Source organism: Suncus etruscus, chromosome 3, assembly GCF_024139225.1.
Source record: "Suncus etruscus isolate mSunEtr1 chromosome 3, mSunEtr1.pri.cur, whole genome shotgun sequence".
NCBI lineage: Eukaryota > Metazoa > Chordata > Mammalia > Eulipotyphla > Soricidae > Suncus > Suncus etruscus.
In genome coordinates, this window is record NC_064850.1 from 85,176,638 (window position 1) to 85,201,478 (window position 24,841).

Consider the following 24,841-nt stretch of genomic DNA (forward strand, 5'->3'; position numbering starts at 1 on the left):
AAATTAAATCTTTTTATCTATCACAATAACAGGTATATCTGAATTCAGTTACAGAATTGGAAAACATCCTCCGTTTTTAAATTTCTTTGCTGGGGTGGGGTTGGGGGACACACCTAGCTATGCTCAGTGCTTACTTCTGTCTCTGTACTCAGGGACCGGGTCTCAGAGGACCATGTGGGTTCCCAGGAATCAAACTGGTGGCTCACATGCCATGCACTATACCTGCTGTACTATCTCTTTATTCTCACTTCAGTTTTTCAGGTTGGGCTATTTTATTTAGTAAGTGTGATTTAGTAAGTGTCATACCTGGTGATACTCAGGAATTACTCCTAGCTCTGTGCTCAAAGATCATTCCTCACAAGGGTCAGGGAGTCACTTGGGGTACCAGGGATCAAACCCTGTTGGTAGCATGCAAAACAATGGCCTTACCTGCTGTACTATCTCTCCAACCCCTATATCAGATTGTTTCATTTATCTTCCCTGATGACCTCTTTCTGCTTTTCCTGGTTATCATTTTTCAGTGGAAGTAATACTCATTCAGGAAACACCCATATAAGTCAGAAGTGAGAGCATGGTTCTCAGCATTTCCTGGGAATTGAATGGAAGTGCAGGTACTTAGGCCTGCTACCTGGTTCCTTATTAAAGGCTCTGTGAAGGAGGAGGCTGATTTCACTTTGTATTAGTAGAAACTCCCATAACACGTTCCCTTTTTTTGTTTGTTTGGCTTGTTTATTTTAGATTTCTGGGTAGATCCAGCAGTGCTCAGAGTTTTTGACTCTGTGCTCAGAGATCACCCCTGGTCACTCCCAGTTCAGTGCTAGGGATTAAACTGAGATTGGCCACAGGCAAGGCCAGCACCTTGTGCTCTCTCCTGCCTCACTCTTATCACCGTTTGAATGTAGAATAAATCATCACCATAGGATTATTGTTAAAGACACCGTCTGGGATTGTCTGGAATATGTTGGGGAAAAAACCTACTAGGGCAATGCCTCAAGTAGAAACCCCCTTCAAGCTATAGGCACCAGTTGGGGAATACAAGCCTGAGACCAGAGAGAAGCCAGCATGACTCAGTCATCTTTATTTCTCTCTGAAACTTCAGCTTGCTTCACCCCACCCTCATCCCCACCTTATTCTCTGCTCCTCATCACCTTTTGTTCATACAAAGTGTACTGTGCATTCCATTTTTTCTGCATTTATGAGTCTCGTGTCATTCACTAACAAATGGTGTTAGGATTAATTTTGGTAAACGTCATTGTCAAACATTTTTATGTCTATCTTTCCTAGCTTTTCTCCAAAGATCAGGCTGTTCCATCCTTGTTCTGTTTCATTTTGTTTAGTTCTGTTTAGTTTAACCAGATGTGCTCTAGGCTTGCTCCTAGCTCTATGCTCAGGGATCATTCCCGGTGGTGCTCAGAAGACACTATTTTATGGTGCTGGAATTCAAACCTAAACTCCTCTCCTATCTCTCCATTCCTTTTCAACCCTTGCATGGAAAGATTTTATGTGCTAACAGTTATTATTTCATTGTAGACAGGATGGAAATATCTGTAGGAAAGAAGTATGCCAGCCTAATGAGTTTCTTATTAGTTTGAAGAACTTCTGAGGTCCATGAAGAAACCATTGACACATAGAGCATACCTTTGATCTCCCTTGTCCCTAAATCCCTCGGTGCAGGAGGACTGAGGACTCCTGGGAGTTAGGTAGATGAACCTACCTCAGTTGCCCAACTAGTATAACATGTAATGGGAAAATTTCAGAGTTTGGATCATTCTGCCATGTTAGCAGCCATATGACTTGGGTAAAGTTATTGGCTTCTTTGTGCCTTGATTTTCCCTTTGAAAGCATGAGGGTAAATAGTGGCTGCCTCAGAGCTATTGTGGGCTTTGCCACTGGCAAACATGAGACTTTCCAAGAGATACTGTTGCCTAAGCAGAGCCCAGGCAGTGTTAACTAGGGGGATGTACCTGGAATAGCCAAGGCTCCCCAGCTCAACTAATTTTTGGATTCTGAGAGCACTGAAATCTCAGTGCGCATGGTGGACCAAGTGACTGTATATCCCTTGCACGCCACTACTAGGTAGTGAGCTATATTCCATACTATGAGATACAAACTTTTCCATAGACATCTCATTTCTTGCTTCCGAATGTACACTGACCTCATGCCCCATTTCTCACAGAACCTCTGTCCCTAAGTGTCTCATTCTGTCTTCAGCCATCTCAGCATAGCTGATAATATATGGGACTTTTTTTGTTGTTGGTGGTAGTGTTTTAGCCTCCCAAGTGATACTCAAGATGCCAGCTGGATTGTCAGTACATTTCTGGGGATGCAGTTCTGCCTGGGTCCCAAAGTGGCAGGGCTTCCTGGACCAGCCTTTTAAGTGCTAGGCATCTCCAAGGACACAAACTGCAGTGTTCAGGGGATTGTGTGGTGCACCATGTTTGGCACTCTTATTGCTCTTCTCTCTCCCAATCTGCATTTATAATTATAAATAGTTTCAGGGAGTTTGTATATTCCAAGTGGTTTAAAGATGGTCTCACTATAATCACAAATTATTCTTAGCTTCATGAACATCCTTTCAAAATGCATTTCATGAAGATGAGGGCAATCTGGCTGTGACATCTCTCACCCCACTGCTCTCCAGGGTTGACTCAGCTGGTTTGGCTGGCTAGGCAGGTATCGCCTTCCTCCCCCACCTCTCCATATGCATCCCTCCTGAAGCTGTGAGCTCTGTCAAAGAAGATGGCCTACCCCAAATAGAGACAGAATGTTCTCGGTCAAAGGTATAAAAGTAGCTTCCCTCCCCTGCTAGAACCTCCAAACAAGCTCTCAAAATGCACTTCATAAAATTAAATTACCCTTTTTGGATTTTCTTTCTCACCACCTCCTCCAAAAGAAACATAATCTGCCCTTTCTGGGAGTGGTTGGCTGGTAGAAGGATGTCTGAAAAAAATGCTTTCAGGGTAACTTGAGAGACAGGGCAGTGGATAGAGTGCTTTGCCTTGTACATGCTGACCCAGCTTGGATCAGTGACACCTCATATGTTCTCCCAGCCACCACCAGAGTGATCTCTAAGTGCAGAACCAAGAGTAATCCCTGAGCACTGCTGTGTATGGCCCAAAATGAAAAAAACAACAACAACAAATAAACAATAAGAAAAACAAAACCACTTTGAGATCACCCCACTCTAACAGCTTTTAGGTCTTAGAACTCAAAATAGTGACAGTTCTTCTGTTGCTGCCATGTGAGACTGTGGTAGAAAGAATCCCCACTGAGGATGTTAGGATCTCTAAGAGCTCATTCCTCCTTAGAATCTGAACTGGCATAGATCTATGTCTCTGCACAACTCTCCTATAGTACCTGAGAAGTTGATGACATGGTTATATGCAGTATAGGACCATGACTGTGTTTGAGGTCACACTGAAGATAGCAACACCATTCCAACCTACAGAATTTTTCCACAGCAAACTACCTGAAAGTGATGTGGGGTAGCAGTTTGAGACCAGGCTGCTCTGGTTTCCTGGGTATACCAGAGATGAACTTTTTAAGTGGGTGGGCAGCAGACTCATCAAGTTTCTCTTCAGTGAGTACGAGCTATGAAGTGTGGTAGTCACTAATGAACAGAGGAAGGCAGCTTCCACAGGTGAGTATAGAGGAATGGAAGCTTCCACTTCTTCTTCCACCTACCTGAATCAGTGTAGCAGTGTTTGGGTTGAGTCCTTGATGATCTATTTTTCACACAAGAGCTACACAGAGCAAGCCTTTACCCAAAGCCAAGAAATATCCTGCCCTAGACCAGATTGCAATTACATTAACACTAACACAAATGGAGAGATTCCAGAGCACCTGAGCGGATGTGTTGGAATTTTGATTATATTTCTTTTATCCTCCAAGCTCATGGTCTTTCTCATTTTATGGATGAGGGGAAACTGAGGTACCTTTTCAGTGGCAGTCTCCAAGTTCCAGAACTAGTACTCAGCAGAGCCAGGATTTAATTTTTTATGATCCAGCTCCAACATATCTATTATTTTCAACTGTGCTAATTTTTTGTACATGAGATAAAAGAGGGCATTAACATTTATTAGAGATAGGAGGACTATATTAATATTATACAAATAAGGTGCAAAGTATTAATAGAGATAGGAACAATAATGAAGAGATCAATTGCCCTGGGAGATGTAATCATTTTTCAGAGCGTATGAATCTTATAGCTATAAACAAAATAAAGAAATATTAACAGACCAAAAGGAGATATATGCAAGTCCACAACTGCTTTAGTATTTACTACATCTTCCTTAATAAATAACAGAACAAGCTAACAAATAGCAAGAGTATTGAATGTTTGAACAACCATCTAGTTGACCACATCAGTGTTAACAGAACATCATTCCAATAGCCTGATATTTGCCCTTTGACATACATGTTACTTATTTCCCACAAGTCCCACAAGTCAGTCCTGTGCTAGGGCATATGGCGATTAAGTCATTTTAAAAGGATTAACAATAAGATTCTGTTCTCTATTTTATAATTATTTAGAATTGATACTTGTGATGAGATTAGTTTTGCCTAAAATAGGCCTAAAATTCAACTATCAATAACTTTGTAAATTATGGTTTTTTAAATAAAAAAATTAAAAAGTAATACTTTAGAACATTCAAAAATAAAAAATAATTAGTCATAGAAATATATGACACCATATATGAAATATATGGCACCAAATATGTATACTTTTTAAAATTTTGCCATCCTAACTGATCCAAAATCCCCAAAGGAAATCATCATAAAAGTTAGTCACTGTTGGGGCCCGGAGAGATAGCACAGCGGCCTTGCAAGCAGCCGATCCCGGACCAAAGGTGGTTGGTTCCAATCCCGGTGTCCCATATGGCCCCCCCCGTGCCTGCCAGGAGCTATTTTTGAGCAGACAGACAGGAGTAACCTCTGAGCACCGCCGGGTGTGACCCAAAAACAAAAAAAAGTTAGTCACTGTCTAGCAAATTTGTAACATATCAAAATGTATGCGAAATTCAGCTTAAAGAGAGCTTTGAGTCATAGTTTGAAGTAAAGAAAAATATGAAAATTCATAACTGAAGTGTTCATCCCAAGAAGCTAGAAAAGAAAGAATCAAATTAAACCCAAAGAAAGCAGAAGGCGATAAATAATAGAGACTGAGATCAGTGAAATAAAAAAAAAGGAAGGAAATCAATAAAGGAAATCAACAGAACCAAAAGTCAGTTCTTTGGAAATATGAGCTGCAGTTCAATTTTATACCAATTCATTTCCTTGTCTTTCTCCTACTCTGCCCTCTGAGTTAGGAAATTGACCCCAGAGTGAACTTTTTGAAGCCAGAACTGCCCCCACTGAATCACTTTATATCCTTATCAATATTAGTTTGTCAATTCCTTTTCGACTTTTGAGTCTCTGCGGATTCTTTTCTAACTGTTCTCCTGTCTCTGTTTGTTCCATGCTAAGCAGATGGCCCAGAAATTAGCCAAAAGCAGGAAGAAGGTGCAGTACAATTTCATTAGCTTGGTGTAATGCCTGTTCTTTTCATTTATTTACATTCTGCCTTTTTATGATTTCGTGTTTGTTTTCTGCATCCAGCAAGTTTTTGTTCAGATTTTTTTTTAAATCACCCCATAAGCCAATGTTTTTCAAAACTCAGTTGCCCACAGTGGCCGTTTTCTGTTGCTCATAAGTCATTTCACTGCAGAGGAATGGCAGGGAGCAGATTGGAGATGCTAAATGAATGATCCAGGAGTGTAAAAGTTCCCCCGTTTCAGGAGCAGTAACATGGAAGGGACCTGGGTCAGCTTAATTACAGACATGACTGACTTTCTGGATTGTCAGATTGCTGGATGCAAAAAAGAAAACTTACTAATAACCACCTATATGCAGTTAAGTCCTGAGTGAACCAGACTGGTGTGCTTTTGGGGGTTGTGGAGCTTCTGGGTGCACTTGCTTCTCCTGGACATGGAGGCCGTGGGGGTCTTTCTTAGAGGGGTGGCTTCAGGAGTGCTTTTTTGCTTCTGTGTCCCTGTCGCAGAAGACCTCTTACCAGAACTGCATTCAGACGACTTTATAATCTCTGCTAACAAAATGTCCCCAATGGCAAAAACACGGGCAAACTCTTGATTTCTCCAAGTTTCTGTCTCCCTTACTTCTATCTGTTGGGCTCCAAAACTCTTATAGAAAATCATTCCCCATGGAGTCCAACCCACTGCAGTGAGTTACTACTTCTGCAGGAGAAGAAGGAAAGGGGGAAGGTGTTCTCAGCTGTCCCCCACCATGTCCTAGAGATGCGCTCCTTCACCTGTCACTCTCCTTTGTGGTCAAATTAATTGACTCTGAGTCTGCATGGCTGTTCTGGTGACTGTGTCCCCATGCCTCTGTGTGTGAGCTAACCTTGCTGCTGTGAGGCCAAGACTGAGGACTGTATTCAATTTCCCTTGGTGCCTCTTTTCTTCTCAGGCTCCTGAAGGTGAATCTCAGCCCATGACAGAGGTGGATCTCTTCATTTCTACACAGAGAATCAAAGTGTTGAACGCTGACACACAGGTACCAGTGAGATTCGCTGTCCCGTGGGTGTGACGCTTAGCAGAGTGGCAGAGCCTTGCCTCTGACTCCAGGCTGGTGACTTCCCTTCACACCAGAAGGTCATATCTGTCCTGCTTGCTGCTGCTGCTGGGGGTGGAGTTGTAGTGGGAAGACTGAGAGGACCTTTATACTAAGGTGAAGGAAATTGCTTAATAATGCCATGGGTGCTATTTGCTATTGATTCTTGTACATTTTTGTCAAGGAATATTATGGGCTAAGGAACATGCTCCAGTCTTAGGTAGGGGCAGCCTTCATCTGCCAGCCGGTCTTCCTGCTTTATTAGCACCAGATCCCCCTTTACTTGGAGCTAGTTGGATAGGATATTTTCCCAGGGTCAGCAAATGCACTACTGGAACTCCGTTTCCCTCTGGGCCTCAGGAGACCATGATGGACCACCCTCTGAGGACCATCTCCTACATCGCTGACATTGGGAATATTGTGGTGCTGATGGCCCGCCGGCGCATGCCACGCTCCAACTCCCAGGAGAATGTGGAGGCTTCACACCCATCCCAGGATGGCAAGAGGCAATACAAGATGATCTGCCACGTGTTTGAGTCTGAGGATGTAAGGCCACTCCCTCTACATCTCTTTACTGGTGTGAGCCCTCTGAAGTGTGTGTGTGTGTGTGTGCGTGTGTGTGTGTGTGTGTTGGAGGGGGCAGGGGTCCAGAATCTCTCCATCTCTCAGCACTGAGTGGGTCTCCTTGTGCTTAAACTAAGTGTTTATTGAATGCCTCTTTAGACCAGGCATGGTCCTACTACTTGCCACATCAAGGTGCACATCCTGAGGTGTACTGGGGGATGTAAAATAAAACAGAGAAATGGAAAGTGCATTGAGGAAAAGGTAAAGTGAGGTTGGAGGATAGAACACAGATGCCCAAACTTATATGGCCTCATCCTATCCCCTTTTTGTTGGAAAAACAGTCAGGTAAAACCCTTCTTTCAAATTCCTTTACCCCCATTTTTAAGGTTATAAAAGTGATTTATTGGAAAGAAGTATACAAAATATGATATCTATATGGTGTGCTTTTACTTTTTATTTGTTGTTTTGGGGCCATACCTAGTAATGCTCAGGGCTTTCTCCTGGATCTGTGCTAAGGGATCACTCCTGGTGAGGCTCCAGGGACCATTAGATTTTCACAAAATACTCAGAGTTGGGGCCGGGAGGTGGTGCTGGAGGTAAGGTACCTGCCTTGCCTGAGCTAGCCTAGGACGGACCACAGTTCGATCCCCCGGCGTCCCATATGGTCCCCCAAGAAGCCAGGAGCAACTTCTGAGTGCATAGCCAGGAGTAACCCCTGAGCGTCACAGGGTGTGGCCCAAAAACCAAAAAAAAAAAAAAAAAATACTCAGAGTTACTCTAAAAGTATCACGAAGGTAAAATGAAGAGAAAATCAGTGAAGATAGAGTTGAACTCTGCAAGAGGTAACATCTCAATACTTGGACCAGTCATTACACAGAAATGAGAAAAGTATCTTACTTTTACTTCATTAGTAAGTTAAAAGATAAGAGAACATCTTAAGCTGAATGTTGTAAACACTTTATATATGTCACATGCTGAGATGAGAGCTAAATGAGGACATAGGTGGTCAGCTGCTCCCTGGTGCTCATCTTCATAACTAAAAATGTCCCTGCTGACTGGTTTCTGGCAAGCATGGGCACTAGGCCGGTGCCGACCATGGCCCCCTTCTGTCCTTTTCTCCATCTTCTGGCCAGGCACTAGCTTCCCTACTTTGCTGACTCAGCCCTTATACTCTGATCTCTAGGCTCAGTTGATCGCACAGTCCATTGGACAGGCATTTAGCGTGGCATACCAAGAATTCCTCAGAGCCAATGGGATCAACCCTGAAGATCTCAGCCAGAAGGAATACAGTGACTTGCTCAACACCCAGGACATGTACAATGATGACCTGATCCACTTCTCCAAGTCAGAAAACTGCAAAGATGTGAGTGAACAATTTCACTGAGTTTCACTGCAACAACAGCATTTTTCAAATTGTTCTTATGATTATAGTCGAGAGAGTACATCGACAAGCATATTAAGATCAATGATACATTGTTTTCACACCTCACCACCAAAGTGCCTCCACCATAACCCCGTATCAGCTCTTATTCACTTCACCCTCGGTCCAGACTGCCCTTATCTACTGGCACACTGTTTTGTGATTCGTGGCTATGGTTTTTCATTATTTGATGCTGTCCATTCTCAGGTGTTCTTTCTTTTTGTTTTGTTTTGTTTTGGGGCCATACCCAGTGACGCTCAGGGGTTACTCCTGGCTATGCACTCAGAAATCGCTACTGGCTTGGGGACTATATGGGACGCCACAGGCTCGAACCACTGTCCATCCTGAATCAGCCATGTGCAAGGCAAATGCCCTACCACTGCATCACTGCTCCGGTCCCACAGGTGTTCTTTCTTTCCATCAGATGAGTAAGATCATCTGATATTTGCCCTTCTCTCCCTGACTTAGTCTCCCTCTTAACATGGTAATTCTGTTTCTATCCAAGTTGCAGCACACTGCATGATTTCCTCTTTTCTTCTAGATGCTTAGTTTTTCAGTGTGACTGTATGCCAGCTTCTATATCCTTTCTCCTATTGACATTTAGTCTTTTTCTGTATCTTGGTTAAGTGTGATAACCTTCTTTTGTTTTTGTTTGGGAGCCACACTTGCCTGTGCTCAGGGTTTACTCCTAGATCTGTGCTCATAAATCACTCCTGACAGGCTCAGAAAGACCTTATAGGGTTCTGGGGGTTGAACCCTGGTGGTCCACATGCAAGGCAAGCACCCTACTTGCTGTACTATCAATTCCAGCACATGATAGCCTTTTGATTTGCCCCCTCTCTTTTTAAATTGCTTCTCATTTTCTTTCAATGTTGTAATCTCACAAGGGGATAGCCTAAACCAGGTAAGCTTAGAAAACTTACAAAAGACACCAATAAAGAGATTCCTTGACCCATTCTCTGTTGCTCCCAACACACATTATCTGGGAATGGGGGATCTCTCAAGTAGGACTTTGAGGAGTCTGGAGGCCACACCAGACCAGATGGTTCAATGTGGGGGTCTCTGTGGTATCAAGAACCACTTACCTTGAGGAGCAGAGTAATGTCAGAGGTCAGACTGGGGTTCTGAATCCACGTCTATGGCCCTGGCCCTTGTGCTATTTCTTGATCCCACACATACCACCTTTGTCTCTGGGAGCTGACCGTTGACTGAGTGTGGGAGTTCTTTTGTTGGTTGGGCAGGATCAGGTATGGAGACGAGTTTGGAAGAGTTAGCAGAGACATTACAAAATAAGTCACATGCCTCCCAGAAGCACTTAAGGGGTGTGGGGTTTTGTTGGTTTAGTTTTGCTTTTGATGCCATATATGGCCATGCTCAGGGTTAACTCCTGACTCTGCATTCAAGGTTCACTTCTGGAAGGCTCAGGGGACCTTGTGAGATATAGGGATTAAACCTGAGTTGTATGTGTGGAAGGCAAGCAGCATTACTCCAGCCAGGGAGTGTGTTTATTCACTCGGAAATAAATACACATGTGCTCAGATATTTAACACAGAGCAGTTGTGGGACTTGACAGAGCCATTCCTAGCCCTGGATCTTCAAGCTCCTTATTGGTACCTTCCCTGGAGAGCACATTAGCCAGCCCGTCATTCTGAGTTGAATTGTGACCCTCACATATTGGTGTCCTAATCCCCAGTACTTGAGAATCTGTCCTTATTTGAAAGTAAAGTACTGCTTTTCAGTGTAGAGAATCAACCCCAGACATCATGCAAAAAGGTATGTGTTTTTTTGTTTTTTGTTTTACTACTGAGTCATCCTGACCTGCAAGACCCCCAAAACACACTGTCTCCCAAGCAAGTACCTATAAGGTACTTGATAGCTCAGAGTAGTGGTACTCAGTATTTTTTTTCTTCAGCTTCTACTGGCAGAAAACTTTTTTCCTTCATGCATATTTGCATTTAACTCAAGAATTTACATGTTAAAAAAAATAAAAGAATTTACGTGTTAGAATTTATAAAGCACCATGTGTTTTGGCAATGGTAGAAAATAAGTATAGAAAGGGTTGCAGGAGGACTTACCATAAGTACATAGTATTTAAAAGCTCATTCTGGATCCAGAACGTGCCACCACAATTTCTACCTACATACCTTCTTCCCTTCTGAACTGGCACAAAAGGAGAATAAAAAGAATAAATAAAACAAAACCCTGGTCGCTTTTATCGCATTGCTAAGGCTTCTGCTGTGAAATTAGATCTGCATGAAAGGGTAGGAACCAATGTTAAATCATTCCTTATGAACTCCAGATGTCATGGAATAAGGAGACAGGCTTAGCTCAGATTCAGATAATCAGAGAAATAATCACAACAAGAGAGATGGAAAGACACTGATTTCTAGCTTCTACCCTAGAGAATTTCAGATTTGATGTTCTACATGTGTTTCTCCTTCCAGGTCTTCATCGAGAAACAAAAAGGAGAAATCCTGGGTGTGGTGATAGTGGAGTCAGGCTGGGGGTCCATCCTGCCAACCGTGATCATCGCCAACATGATGCATGGGGGGCCTGCCGAAAAGTCAGGAAAGCTAAACATCGGGGACCAGATCATGTCCATCAATGGCACCAGCCTGGTGGGCCTGCCTCTGTCCACCTGCCAGAGCATTATTAAGGTATGTGGGAGTCAGGAATAAAACAACTTCTCAGGACCCTGGAATAATACTGAATCTGGCTGGGATTGGTCACTGATAATCATGCCATGTACCATGGAGGAAGTTAATGTGGAAGGTTGGCACAAGTCTGTCCTGAAATCATTTTCAGTTGAGAGGTGATGGATCTTCAGTGACTCAATTCTCAATTTCTGTACCTTCTTAGGCATTTTTGCTCTATCGCTCTATCTGCTCTAGGTTCAAGAACATGAGTAGGAAAAGGAAGGATGAGTATGAGATGACCTGGTGGCTTTATGGGATTCTTCAACTGTGTGGGAATTGTGTGAGGAGATCATTTAAGTACCTGCCAGGCACTCCTCTCTGCCTCTCCTTGTAGGGTTCTGACCCCTTATTATGGGCTTTCATGACTAAATGCAGGAACCATAAAGAATTTGGCAAGAGTTAAAAGATTTCTGGATATATAATGATAAAAAATGAATCTAAACTCAACAGGCATAAAGACTGTGAGACGCTTCTAGCAATGCTTGCCCCTTGTTGCATTTCTTGGGTGATAAGAGGCTACAGGACCCAAGAAATAGCACCAAAGTTAAGGCACTCGCCTTGTCTGTGGCTGACTATGGTTTGAATCTCAGCTGCTACATATGAACACTGAGCACTGTCAGGGTTCACTTGTGAGCACAGAGCCAGGAATAACCCCTGAGCATCATACACACACACACACACACACACACACACACACACACACACACACACACACACACACACACAAAACCATGCTATCTCTAATCCTATAATCAACATTTTAAAAGGAGGAACTGGTTCAATAGTACAACAGGTAGGGTGCTTGCCTTACACTCGGTTGACCTGGATTTAATCCCCAGTATCCCTTATGGTCCCCTGGACCCTGCAGGAGTGATTCCTGAGTGCAGAGCCAGAAGTAACCTCTGAGTATTGTTAGGTATGGGATGTGTCCCAAAAACAGAAACCAAAAAAATAGAAGGAAGGGAGTGGAGAGGGAGAAGGATAGGAAGGGGACTGCCAATGAAAATTTTATGTAGCCTGCCTCAGACAGGAGTTAGGGGAGGGAGGGAGGGAGGAGGGAGGGAGGGAGGGAGGGAGGGAGGGAGGGAGGGAGGGAGGGAGGGAGGGAGGGAGGGAGGGAGGGAGGGAGGGAAAAGGAGGCTGAGGTCTGTGCTGATATCCCTTGCCAGAACACAAGGCACTCCCCTTTCCCTGGGGGAAGTGAGTAGGCTTCCAGTGCCATCCATGCTCTGTCTAGGCAGTTTTCTAATGAGGGAATCAACTTGCTTGTGGGAGTGGCTGACCTTTAATGATGTGAATGGAGTCCCTGTAGAAACAGAAAATGAAAAGGCCAAGTGGTGATGAAAGAGATATAATTGATGGAGGTCAAGTATGGAAAGATGCGTCTTTGTGGCTGCTCTTAGTATAAAAGTGAATATCAGGTCAGCCTGATCAGCCCAATCTCTTCCTGCTATAAGTGGTACTTTGTGTTTGGGCCACTTTAGGCTGGGTGTGGCTGGGTGGAGAATCACAGGGCAGAATTCAGAGGGCATAATCCACACCTGATGAAGACTCATCGTGGGTTATGTACGAAGGTTTGAGATGGCACTAGCCAGCACACCCCTTCCTGACCTGCATCTGAGGACAAGCTCTTCTGCACTTCTTCAAAACTTCATGCTAGTCTTGCTTGTTTCACTGCTGTGTCACTTCCTCAGCCCTGAATTGTAGCAGAGTTCATTTTTGATAAATCAATGCTTTGCACACTTAGATTTAAATTACTGGGTTGGAGAGATAGTATAGCAGGTAGCATTTGGCTTTCTGACTCAGGTTGTATCTCCATACCCTCCCTGGTTCTCCAACCCCCTCCAGGAGTAATACCTGAAAACAGAGGCAGAAGTAAGCACAGTTGGATGTGGTTCCCAAATCAAAAATAAATGAATGAATAAATTAGTTACCCCACAAATAACATTGCTGGGGCTATGTTCAGAAGTGCCATCTCATCACTGCTCTTGTTTTTAAGAACATCTCAATTTTTTTTCAGAGCTTTCATTTATTTTTTTTTATTTTTAATTATGAGAACAAAGATGCAAAGAAAGAGGACAAGGTAAAGTTACAGTGAAAGGACAATCACCTATAACATAATTCTCAGAAAAAGTCCCCTTGCTGATATCTTAACTTTGAACTTTCAGCCAAAGAACATTAAGATAAATAAAACAGAATCCATGTACAATTACTTTGTCCCTCAAGTCCCCAGATTGTAACACATTATGGTATTTCTTAACAGCACACAAGCCAATCTAAAGCCATAAAACTTACATAACTCCTTAAACATCACAGGCATAGTATTTTTTTACATTTCCATTTACATGCATATTAGCTTAAGTTAACCTCAAATTTTAAGTGGGTTTTTTTTAAGGATTAGAGTCAAAGGAGCACAGTAAAAACGGTGTTAGAGTGGCAATTGTTGTTTGCATAGGCCCACCAAAATATGAGGGGCATGGAAGGGAATAACTTTGGCCTAAATACAAAGAGACCCTACCCCTGAAGTTTCCTGGCATAAGACCAACTCTAGGCTCCAGGCAAGCTAGATCGTCCAATCCAAGACATTGTCTGTAGTGCCAACACACTTTTATTTTTCACACGGTCTCTGTTGTTGGTATCATGTTTCTGTATTAAAGATCCTGGAATCTGCATATCCTACATTGAAGAGAACATCTCAATTTTTTTAACCTTTCTTTACAGGTGACCTAAACCACTTTTGATTAAGAAAACTAGGAAGTTAGTATTGCCACGAGCAGAAGTCAGGTGGTGGCTCAATTTTCCACAAAAACCCTGCTTTGAAGGTGTTTGAATGCACTCCTTGGTGTCTCTGCTCCCATTTACCAGAGTCAATCATGAAAGTCCATCAGTTGCTTTCCCCTATATTTCTTTGTAAACTCTTCAGCATTCTTGTTTTTGGGTCACACCCAGCGGTGCTCAGGGATTACTCCTGGCTGTCTGCTCAGAAATAGCTCCTGGAAGGCACGGGGGACCATATGGGACACCGGGATTCAAACCAATCACCTTTGGTCCTGGATCGGCTGCTTGCAAGGCAAACGCCGCTGTGCTATCTCTTCGGGCCCAACTCTTCAGCATTCTTACAGAATTTTTATGGTCCTTAGAGTATTCTTCAACAAGGTCAACTAGAAGTGGGTGTTCTGGCTAGGAGTCATTCATCAGTGCAGTGAGGTACTGGATTACTTAATCAGTTTGGGTTGTTGGATTCCAGTATTCAGCACTATTATTGGTAGAGAGACCTGTCCCTTTTCATCAATGTTTGGGAGATAGATCTTTGTTTTAAATGTAATCTTCGGTTGTTTGAATAGGTATACTATGGGAAAGTTTATTTTTATTTGAAGTTTCCCTTTTCATATAGAATATTGTCAGGAACACTTGCCAAGTCAATAAATTAGCTTCATCAAAAGTTTTTCATTCCACACTTGCATATTATTTCAAGCTTCTTCATCAGCCTCCTGTGACCCCCACATCTTTGATTTGTGCTACTTCTTGCCCCCACTTCTCCTTCTTGACTGGATGTTGGCTGATTTTCACCCTCTGGAATAAATATAATATATTTCTAGGGTTGTAAATCCTGTAAATACTATTTTCATGGCTGTCTTCCCTGGCTCCTCTTTTCACTCTCATCATTCCTGAGATCATAGTTCCTGGTGGAGAAAGCTAATTAGCTGTCTGCCTTTTCAGGGACCACCATGTTCCTGCCTTATGGGAGGTATGATTTTGGGGGTTATTTTTCCTTCCTTTGCTCCACAAGATCACTATAGTTTTACTTATCCACTGCCATGGAGACTGTTCTGTTTTTCCCCCATTTCTTAATTTGTGTACTTGTCCACCAATGTCGTTGCAGTGGAATAGCCATTTATTTCATCAGCACCTCTAATAAAATGGCAGCTCAGAAATCCAAGTTAATGGGACCCAACTTGAGGCAAGAATGAGGAGGAAGTGCATGGCAGGACCTGGGTTGGGTTCAAGCAGTGTCTTTTCTAACTAAAGCTGCCTCCACTGAGGAACTGGTGAGGAAGCAAAATTCAGTTCACACAGAGGACACTCCTCCCCCAACTGGAGCATGGTGATTTCCATAGGGAACAGGGAGAATCAAGCATCCTCCTTGGCAGACCCCATACTGGCAAATTACATGGTCTCATTTTTCCTAACAGCCGAGTGGGGTGAGAGGGCACAGCATCCATGGCTTGGGCCCATAGCTGTGAATTCTGTATCCATTGTAAGAAAAGGAACATTTGCTAGAGTATGTCCATTGGCGAATGGGCTAGTTTCCCATTGGTTTTGTGGTACCAGAAGTTCCTGTAGTCATGCACACTGTCATTAGAGATATGACAGGAAAACAAGGAGTTTTGGGGTTTTGAGCCACGCACAGTGGTACTTACTGCTTACTCCTGGCTTTGTGCTCAGGAATCATTTCTAGTAGGCTTGGGTTACCATATAGAATACTGGGGATCGAATCAGAGGTTAGCTGCATGCAAGGCTTCCTACCCACTGTATTATCACTTCTGTCCCAAGATCTTTACACCTGAAGGTCAGGTCTGGTACCACAGCAAGACAAAGCATCTGAAGCTATTGGCCAGGGACCCAGGGTTTCTAAAGCACTTCTATAGAGCATCTGCAAGACATGTTACCTTGCATGAGACAGGCAGCCCATTCTTTGGAGTTACGAGTACATCAAAGGAGTTATATCAAGGGAAGCTATGTAAGGTTGTTTACTGCAAAGGAGCATCCTAAAGTTAGGGGGTTTCTAAGTTCAACAATTAACATCATATATGTACATTGGGAATTACACATTAAGATTTTGCTTTTGATGACAGGAATCTTGTGCATCCTTCCTCTTTCTAACTCAATGGCCTCATGAATAATCCCTTTTTCAAAAGGAAGTGGCATTGCGCAGAAATTGCCTTGCAGAGACTATGTATAAATTAAGCAGCTCAGCTTGTTCTGCCTAGAAGCAATGGCTAGGTTACTGTTCTTGCTTGTTATTTGGGAGCGGAGTTTCCCTAGCCTAGGATAGTGCTTCATCCTTCCTGCCCCAGGGGTCCCCATCTCTGCACCTCTCTCTCATGACAGGGCTTGAAGAATCAATCACGGGTAAAGCTTAACATTGTACGGTGTCCCCCAGTGACTACTGTGCTCATCAGGAGACCAGATCTTCGCTACCAGCTGGGTTTCAGCGTCCAAAATGGAATTGTAAGTCCACCCCACACACTTCCCCCAAAAGTCTGATAGTAAGGGAGTCCCATGTTTAGGGGTTCTCCTTGACTGGATCTGAGTCCATCTGTTCTCCATAAAAATTCAGTCAGGAAGAAATGGAGCCCTGAGTTCAACCCCCAGCACCACAAACCCCTACCCTCAAGCACCACTAGTTTTAGCTCTGATGGCCCCTGAGCATGTTTGGACCCATGCTTTCCCAGCAGTGGCCCTTAAAAATCAGCTGTAAACTGGAGATGTACTTGCCTAAGGTCCTATCATGCAGCACACATATGCACACACACAATCACACACAGCAATTTCAGTTGTGAATAAATCATGATAAAGTTTATTGTGTATGCTAGTGGTTCCTAGGGGGTATACGGGTTGTCAATTCGAAGTCACTAATACTGTGATGTTTCTGAAAGTTCTACGCCTAAGGGAACTGAACAGTCCTCAGAATTCAAAGTGTCATGAGATCCAGCCAGGTTTCATTCAAAGAACATGAAAGGGGGCTTCATGTGGGCCTACTGCATTTTATTTAATTGTCCATGTCCTAAGCATACAAGCTTCTCCAGGATGAGGGTGCTGGGGAAATGCTTTTGTCCTCCCACCACCTCCCTACTGAGACTCCCACAGGAGGCCATGTTTTTCTTTGGTCTGTCTCACCTTTGACCCCATAGATCTGCAGCCTCATGCGTGGAGGTATTGCTGAGAGAGGAGGCGTCCGCGTGGGACATCGGATCATTGAGATCAATGGGCAGAGTGTGGTGGCCACCCCCCATGAGAAGATCGTCCACATCCTCTCCAATGCTGTGGGGGAGGTAGGATGGGATCTAGCATGTGCAGGCTAAGGGCCTCCTAGGACCCTCACCTTAAACTTGCCTGAGCCTTCCAAGGGCCCTTTCTGAGAACTCCCCAACAACCTGCACAATGTGGTTCTTTCTGACCCCTCAGCCCACTGATGAGTGGTTGTCTGAGTGAAGCTCTGGGGAAGCAGGCTGAGTTGCACTGTTTCTTAGACAGTCCCTTCTATATCAGCATGGCTGCCCGCCATGGCTGGCCAAGTTCTCTTGCTCTTGACTCATTCATCTCACCAAGTGCATCTGGGAAACTGAATTAGGTTCAAGTGTGATCAGCAGGCAGCGTCGCAGAGGCATTTTCCTGACTTGCATGCGATGAAGTGTAGGAATCGCTCTGAGAGCTCTTTAGAGCCATGAACCTCCCCTAATCTGCCTTGCAAGGACTACACACCACAGAGCCCCTTCTGATAGAACAGTTCCTTACGGAGGAATCGGAGACATAGTGAAGGCTTTTGCTTTGCCTGTTCCATATCCATAACTGAGTAGTCCCCCACTCCCCACTAGGAGTGACCCCTGAACACAGAGTCAGAAGTAATCCCAGAGCCTTGCCAGATGTGGCCCAAAATCAAATGAGGAGAAAAAAATGAGTTCTTGGTGGGAAAAGAATAGATGAGAGCAAGAGCAGAATATAAACATGACCCAGTTTTATGGTTCCTCTTCCATCACCCCCTGCTTTCTCAAGATCCCTAATTCCATTCTTTAGAGACTCCCAGGACAGAGCCCTGTTGGGGACCATGCATGAGAATGGGTTTTTTTCAAAGCTGCCATTCCCAGGTACCTCCAACCTCACCACTATGTCTTTTCACCCCCAGATTCACATGAAGACGATGCCGGCTGCTATGTACAGGCTGCTCACAGCACAGGAGCAGCCCGTGTACATCTGAGGCCACTCCAGGCCAGGCAGCATGCATGGAGGGCTCTCCTCACTCGTGGTTGTGTTTCTCGTGCTGCATCTGTGTGCCCACTGAGACTTTTCCCTCTCGCGCCCAGAGCTCAGTTTTCTGCAGAAGGAAAAGAATCCACAAGGACCTATGCGCTCCGTCTCTGTGGTGTTGTGGGGTTTCTTCTCATTTTCCATGCTGGGCTCTCCAGAAGGGCCCTTGGGAGTCTTGAGGAAAGGTGGGCATTGTCCAGAGGGGGCATTGTCCTAAAGGGAGATCCCCATCCTTAAGTGGTATCAGCTTCTTGAGTCAGGGCACCTGGGGCAGGGAAGAAGTGGCTGCACCCACTGTTTTTCTATGGCTGGTTATAGGGTAAAAATAGGATGCAGCAGCCTTCGTGTCTAAGCTCTGCTCTGCCCACCATGTGCTTGGGGTACATCATTTCCATCGGAGTTTCTGAGCCAACTTTATGCCTCTCCTAGAAGGAGTTTTTCTTTAACATGTTTTTGTCTTCTAATGTGAATTTCTTCACTGGAGCATGGGAAGTGGGGGATCTGCCTTGGGCAAGGGCGAGTCCCGGGTGTATCCAGTTAGTCTTGGCTTTCTGAGGGTCCCAGTTGTTAACCCAAGCCACAGTGCCACTGCTCACTACAATACAGAGACTTAACTGTGTCTCCTGGCCTTCCCCCTTTCCAGAACCATGACACAGATTCCCCTGGAATCCCACCTTATCCCTCAGAATCTCCTTCCATGATTAGTGACCCTACAGGAGCTAGTGGGCTGTGCTCAGGGGCTGAAGCCTGGCCCAGTCAGCACCTCCCTGGCTGAAAAGATACACCTAGTATATTCCCCTTTGGCCACTGCACTACTCTCACACATGTGCACACATGGATATATGCATAGGCACATGCATATACACACCATCTGTGGTAACATGGATGATCCCTTCCAAGGAGCAACTGGGTACCCTGATTGTCAATTTCCTTGGCAATCAAGGCAGGCCCATCATGCTTCTCTGCTCAGGACCATTCAGCAGGAGGCAACATTAGAATAGGCCCCACACTGGGGACGAATCCCAAGCGATGCCTAAGATTCCCCCAGTGTGTTCCAGAAACCACCTCCCCTGCCGTGGGCCTGAGCCTTTGTGGTTGGCAGCATAGTGTCCCATGTCTCCCATCAGGAGTCTCCATGCACACACTAGCGGATCTCTGCTCAGTGCTCTCCTTTCTCAAGAGATTAATTCTGAGCCAAATTCCTCTTCTCCATCCAAAGAGTATTTTGTCTTCGTGTGGCTGCAAAGTGGCCTGGTTTGGTTTTTGTTTCATCCCCTTCATTGGAGACCAGGAGAGACATACCCATTTGGTTTGTCATCTCCATTTTGCCCTTTTCTCTGTGTCCAGGATATTTGTCTTATCTGTGGACCTAGGAGTGGTGAGCCTGTCAACTAGTCTGCATCTGTATGTCAAGTGGAGAGATGTGTGGTAGGGCAGAGAGAGTATATAAAAAAGAGGAGGAGACACTGGGTTCTCTCTGGATCAGAAAAGCCAGAGAGGTCCTGGAGTGTCAGCACTGATTGTCGGGGGTTCTTAGCTGCCTACATGACCTCTCTGGTGGGGCTACCCTTCACCAGGAGAGCCAGAGTGGCTGGTACAGCCCCACTTACATGCACATGCAAGTGTGCAGAGCCTGGCACCAGGCATTTGGCTGAAGGTCTTGATAATATCGTGAAACACAAAAGAGTCATGAATTCACCTTTCTGTTACCCAGAAGAGAGAAAAGAATGATGCCCTTTTTGTGGGAATTTCCAGCATCAAAACCCTAAGGAGATTCTCAGCTCCCAGGGGTCCACAGAGTCCTTGCCCATAGCACACCATACAGAGCCCTTGGTGTTCGGGAGGGGTTCTGCTCACCTCTGCAGCCCCGAGCTAATCCCAAGTCACTTTACCCAAAATGGGAGGAGAAGGGACTGTCCTTTATATTGCACAAAAATCTTAAATGTTTGGCAAAGTCCCTTTGAGAAGCTCTCTCCAAAGACTGCCCTATCTTGTCGGTCACCAATTGCTTAAAAGCATTAGTATGTATCCCCCACAACCATGTCAGCCCCCAGAGGCTCCTCCCAGCCGTCCAACAGACATGGCTAGATTCCCCCATCCAGGGTGGCCTGGACATGGATTCTTTTCCTCTGCACCCAGGGATGGGGGAGCCAGCCTGCCCCGCACCTCACCATGGTCACAACATAGGACACGTTCTTGACTCTGCTCTCCATGTGTGGGGAGAGCAAGGTCTGTTTCCTCCCAGCATCTTAGTATGTAGAGCTGTGTCTGTCAACTGCGACGGGATGCCGCATGGTCAGGGAAGACTCCGTACAAAGCAACCCGAACCCCCTTTAACGTTGCACGAGCAAAAACTCACACTTGCTGCTCAATGGGACCATGTTGGTGACGACCTCGGGGACACGTCCAGATTTCTCCTCCTGTCCTCTGGTGCAGTCAGTATGCGCTGGGCCCCACCCGCCTCTCTGCTGCCTTCTCAACCACGAGCATTTCAGGGAGCCACCGTCAGCCTTGGGTTCACGCGAAGAGGAAACTCCCCAGAGTCCAATGCCTCAAGCCCCTTCCCCTCACCAACAGCGAGCTCTGTGGAGTCTGGAGCCCCCCAAGCCCCACCAACACCGGGGTTGGGTGGGGCTGGACCCTGAGTCTCCCAAGACGGGTCAGCTTTCGAAACAGTGCCCAGTCCGCAGCACTGGCCTCCCAGAATCCCAAAGTAACCTACTACCTCCCCCGTCGCTCCCCTGCCACCCCACCCACCCGGTCCACACCGCACGCCCCGTCCGCACATGAGGAAACACACCCACGGAGCCCTGTGTGGGCCCTGGAACCAGTGGTGTGGCTGTTCCCAATGTTTACAGCCGAGAGCCACCTCGGCAGAGTCGCTGCGACTCTTCCCACCGACAAGGCCACTGAGTGGTTTGAGCTTCGTGTCCGTCTACTCCTTCCCTGGCGTGCGCCCCTCGCGCGCGCGCACGGCATAGACACCGGCTTTTACCTCCCTGTGCGCTTGTGTGAGCGCAGTGGTGGGTGCTGGTTTTCCGTCCTTGCGTGCGTCCACACTGCGTGGGTGCTGTGTGTTAAGTCCTACCCCCCCCCCTCGAGGCTATGCGTGGGGGAGTGTGGGGAGAACACTTTGTGTACATATTCAGCACAATATGACCTTGTACTATTTGTCCTGGAAAGGGGCTGAAATAGAGCTTATTGTAAAGCAAGAGTCGGGAGAAGTAGAGTATTGTATTTGTAACAATAGAGTTCTTTGTATACACAAAACTCGGTGATCTCTATATATAGATATAAATAGATATATAAATAAAAGAGATATTCGCATAAGCCTGGAATGTCGACGCGCACACCCACTGAATGTACTTCCCTGCACAGTCTGGTCACCGCGCGGCTGGCCCTCCCCTCCTGGGCACTGTGTTGGGGGGTTGTGATGTACGTAATAATGTGCTCTCCTCCCTTATTTAACTGAACGCTGATGTCTGTAAGAGTTGCTGCCACAAATAAACAAGAACATTCACTTCGTGGCTCCACTGTGTGTCTTACTGTTTGGAGGGAAGGGTGGGGGGACAGCAGAGGGGTCCCCTGAGAGGGAAAGTGTTTCTGGGCTGCAGCCCTGGGTTTGCACACTTAAAGCTTCCTTGGCTCCTCCTTTTATTTATTTTGGTTTTGGGTCCCTACATCGTGGTGCTCCGTGGCTACTTCTGGCTCTGTGCTCCGAGATTACTCCGCAATGCTCAGAGGATCATGTTTTGTTGGGTCTTTGACTTAGAGATTTAGAATGAGAGATTACTGGCCACTGTACGCGGTCCAAGACCCAAGTCACACATACCTGATTGCAGTTTCTATCAGTCTTTTAAAGAACATGCCAGAACATCCCAGAAACAGGTAAGCCATTCACGTAAGCATGGCAGTTTAGTCACAGATTTCTGGAAAGGGTTTGTCACTGGTTGGTAGATAAGAGCAACTTCTGGGGTCTGTTTAAAGGCAAAAACGGTGGCCTCAAGACAAGATAGTTGCACTGCTGCAAAACTATTTACACATGCAATGCTAGGCATAAAGTATGCTCTGGATCCGTTGAGCTACTTCTCTCTATGCCACCAACCCCTCTTTGCTTTTTATTTAATTTAAATAATTTTTTTTGACCAAAGTGGATTACAAATTTTTCACAGTATTGTTTTAGATACACAGTGAGATTGAATCAGGGACATTCCCACCACCAATGTTGTCCTTCCTCCACCCCTGTTCCCAGCATGCATCCCATATCCCCCTCCTTTGAGTCCTGGGCTGCTAGGATAAGTGGTCCCCTCTGTGTCTAGCTTGTTGGAGATTGGGTTTTGATTCTGTTGTTATTGGCTTTGGATTTGGTGTTTAAGTATGATCATTTTATATTCCTACTCAATGTTCATACACCTGTTTGGTCTTGGTATCCTCCATTATTTCCCCCTCAAGTACGTGTTCCTATCCTGCTGCTGTTCCAGTTTAGTCGACCTCCCCATGAGTGGAGACCAGAACCCTGTGGTTTTCTCACTAAGGAAAAGAAAAGAAGTTCCATCACCTTCTCTGAGAAATACCCAATGAGAGGAAGTGACTTTAAACCAAAAATGGAAGAAAAACTGTTGTGGATAGGGCCTCCTTGTTTTGAGGGTAATCATTCCTGTCAGTATTCAGGGGTCATTCCTGGTAGTGCTCGGGTCACCATATGCAGTGCAAGGGATCAAACAGTTTGGCTCTCTGCAAGGCAGGAGACATCCTCTGTACAATCTCTCAGGCCCCTATTATACTTTCTCTTTTGACTTTTGGAGTGGGGGGGGGGCATTGTGAGATTATGGCATTTGTCTGTCTCTATGTCAATCAATACCCACATGGTTTCTCATTGGATGCTATTCTATGAATGCAGCACCTCCAATTGGTAGTGAAACCAGATGGTCCCACCTTCTAGGTGTGAGGTTTTCCATAGATAAAGGGCCAGGATGGAAGCTGAGGGCTTTTTCATTCCTGGAACTTCGTCAACCAGCAATTTGGAGGGTGGTTTGCAGACTGGAGTTAGGGTAATGTGGAGAATTTTTTTTTTTTTTTGCCTTTTGGGCCATACCCGGTGACGCTCAGGGGTCACTCCTGGCTATGAGCTCAGAAATCGCTCCCAGCTTGGAGTAACCATATGGGAAGCCAGGGGATGGAACTGCAGTTCATCCTAGGTTAGTGAATGCAAGGCAAATGCCCTATCACTTGCATCACTGCTCTGGCTCCAAACATGGGGAATTTTTAAAAGTGTTTTCTTTTTTGTTGTTTTGTTTTGTTTTTTTTTGGGGGGCACACCCAGCAGTGTTCAGGGGTTACCTGGCTATCTGCTCAGAAATAGCTCCTGGCAGGCATGAGGGACCATATGGGATGCCAGGATTCGAACCAACCACCTTTGGTCCTGGATCGGCTGCTTGCAAGGCAAACGCCGCTGTACTATCTCTCAGGCCCCTAAAGTGTTTTCTTTTACTGTGTGTGATTATTTTGCAGAGCACCTTCTAGTTCAGACTTGTCTCGCCAGTATTCGGGCTTATAACCAGAAGGATTAGATTCAAGAGGCCATATCAGGTGTTCAGATCTGACACCCAGCCCAGGAATCACTCCTGGCAGCGCACAAGTGACTACATGTAGTAGGTTACATGTACTACCTCTCCAGCCCATAGATACTCCTTGATGTGTCAGGTGATAATCAAAGGGCCAGTGGGGAATCTTCCAAGGTCAGATGGCCCTCCATCTTAGCTATTAAAATATTCAGACTCAGGCCCAGATCATCAGAGCTACCAACCAATATCCTGAGGAATGGGATAGAGTAACAAAGCATCTGCTATATCATAAATTTCAAAACAGTATTTATAGGGAGAGCTGTTAGAACATTAATTAGTCATTTTTGTTGATTGGGTAACAGGACAGTTTGCATTCATCCAACAAACTTGAACCAAGAATGGAAACTCTCAGCAAATTTTTCAGAGTGTCCTTTTGATCTGGGGTAAATTTTAGTCTGATCAGGCCCTTTACATGTGAGACATATAAAGACATGTGCACACACCTTTGTGCTTCATGTTAAGTGGTTGGGTTTGGAGTCCCTGGTACAGTTTGTGGCAGAGTTCTTGAAATGCACCATAGAGCCATAGTTTCTTCCTTAGTCATAGTAACTACATTGAACACCACAGTGTTTCCATGTTCACTATCTCTCTCTCTGGATACTTATAATGAATTACAATTTGGGGACTTTTATGTGTTACAGGTAGTAATGGAGAATGTCATATTTGAGGAAGATGGACTCAAAAGTTCCTTCATCCAAATGCATGTTTCAGAAATAAAGGACACAACTAGGCCTGAGGAGTGGAGATATAAGAGAGGGTATGCCTCACATGTGCCTAGGGTTTGACCCCTAGTAGCACACACAAAGGAAAGATAAAGGAGACCACTGATATTTGCTGGCAGCTTAAAGAGAACCAGTGACTGTCTTTAGCCAAGGTAAAATGAACAACTCACTAAATTG

The 24,841-nt window shown here is 45.1% G+C and overlaps 1 protein-coding gene and 1 pseudogene across 5 annotated transcripts in view; one reads left to right on the forward strand and one right to left on the reverse strand.

Annotated features, from left to right (window-relative positions):
- APBA1 (amyloid beta precursor protein binding family A member 1) overlaps positions 1 to 18,768 on the forward strand; it is a 250,818-nt gene extending 232,050 nt beyond the window's left edge. Inside the window, exons 6-13 of one of the 5 annotated variants that reach the window (XM_049770936.1) lie at positions 5,467 to 5,502; positions 6,466 to 6,552; positions 6,970 to 7,155; positions 8,357 to 8,536; positions 11,038 to 11,250; positions 16,402 to 16,521; positions 17,205 to 17,345; positions 18,197 to 18,768. In XM_049770936.1, the coding sequence (XP_049626893.1) occupies positions 5,467 to 5,502; positions 6,466 to 6,552; positions 6,970 to 7,155; positions 8,357 to 8,536; positions 11,038 to 11,250; positions 16,402 to 16,521; positions 17,205 to 17,345; positions 18,197 to 18,268 (1,035 nt within the window). In that variant the 3' untranslated portion in view covers positions 18,269 to 18,768. Of the gene's footprint in view, positions 1 to 5,466; positions 5,503 to 6,465; positions 6,559 to 6,969; positions 7,156 to 8,356; positions 8,537 to 11,037; positions 11,251 to 16,401; positions 16,522 to 17,204; positions 17,346 to 18,196 lie in introns of all 5 variants that reach the window. The other 4 variants (XM_049770935.1, XM_049770937.1, XM_049770938.1 and 1 more) reach the window with 4 other exon arrangements.
- LOC126003901 (ubiquitin-conjugating enzyme E2 L3-like) lies at positions 14,157 to 16,218 on the reverse strand (annotated as a pseudogene).
- Positions 18,769 to 24,841: the final 6,073 nt, after the last annotated feature.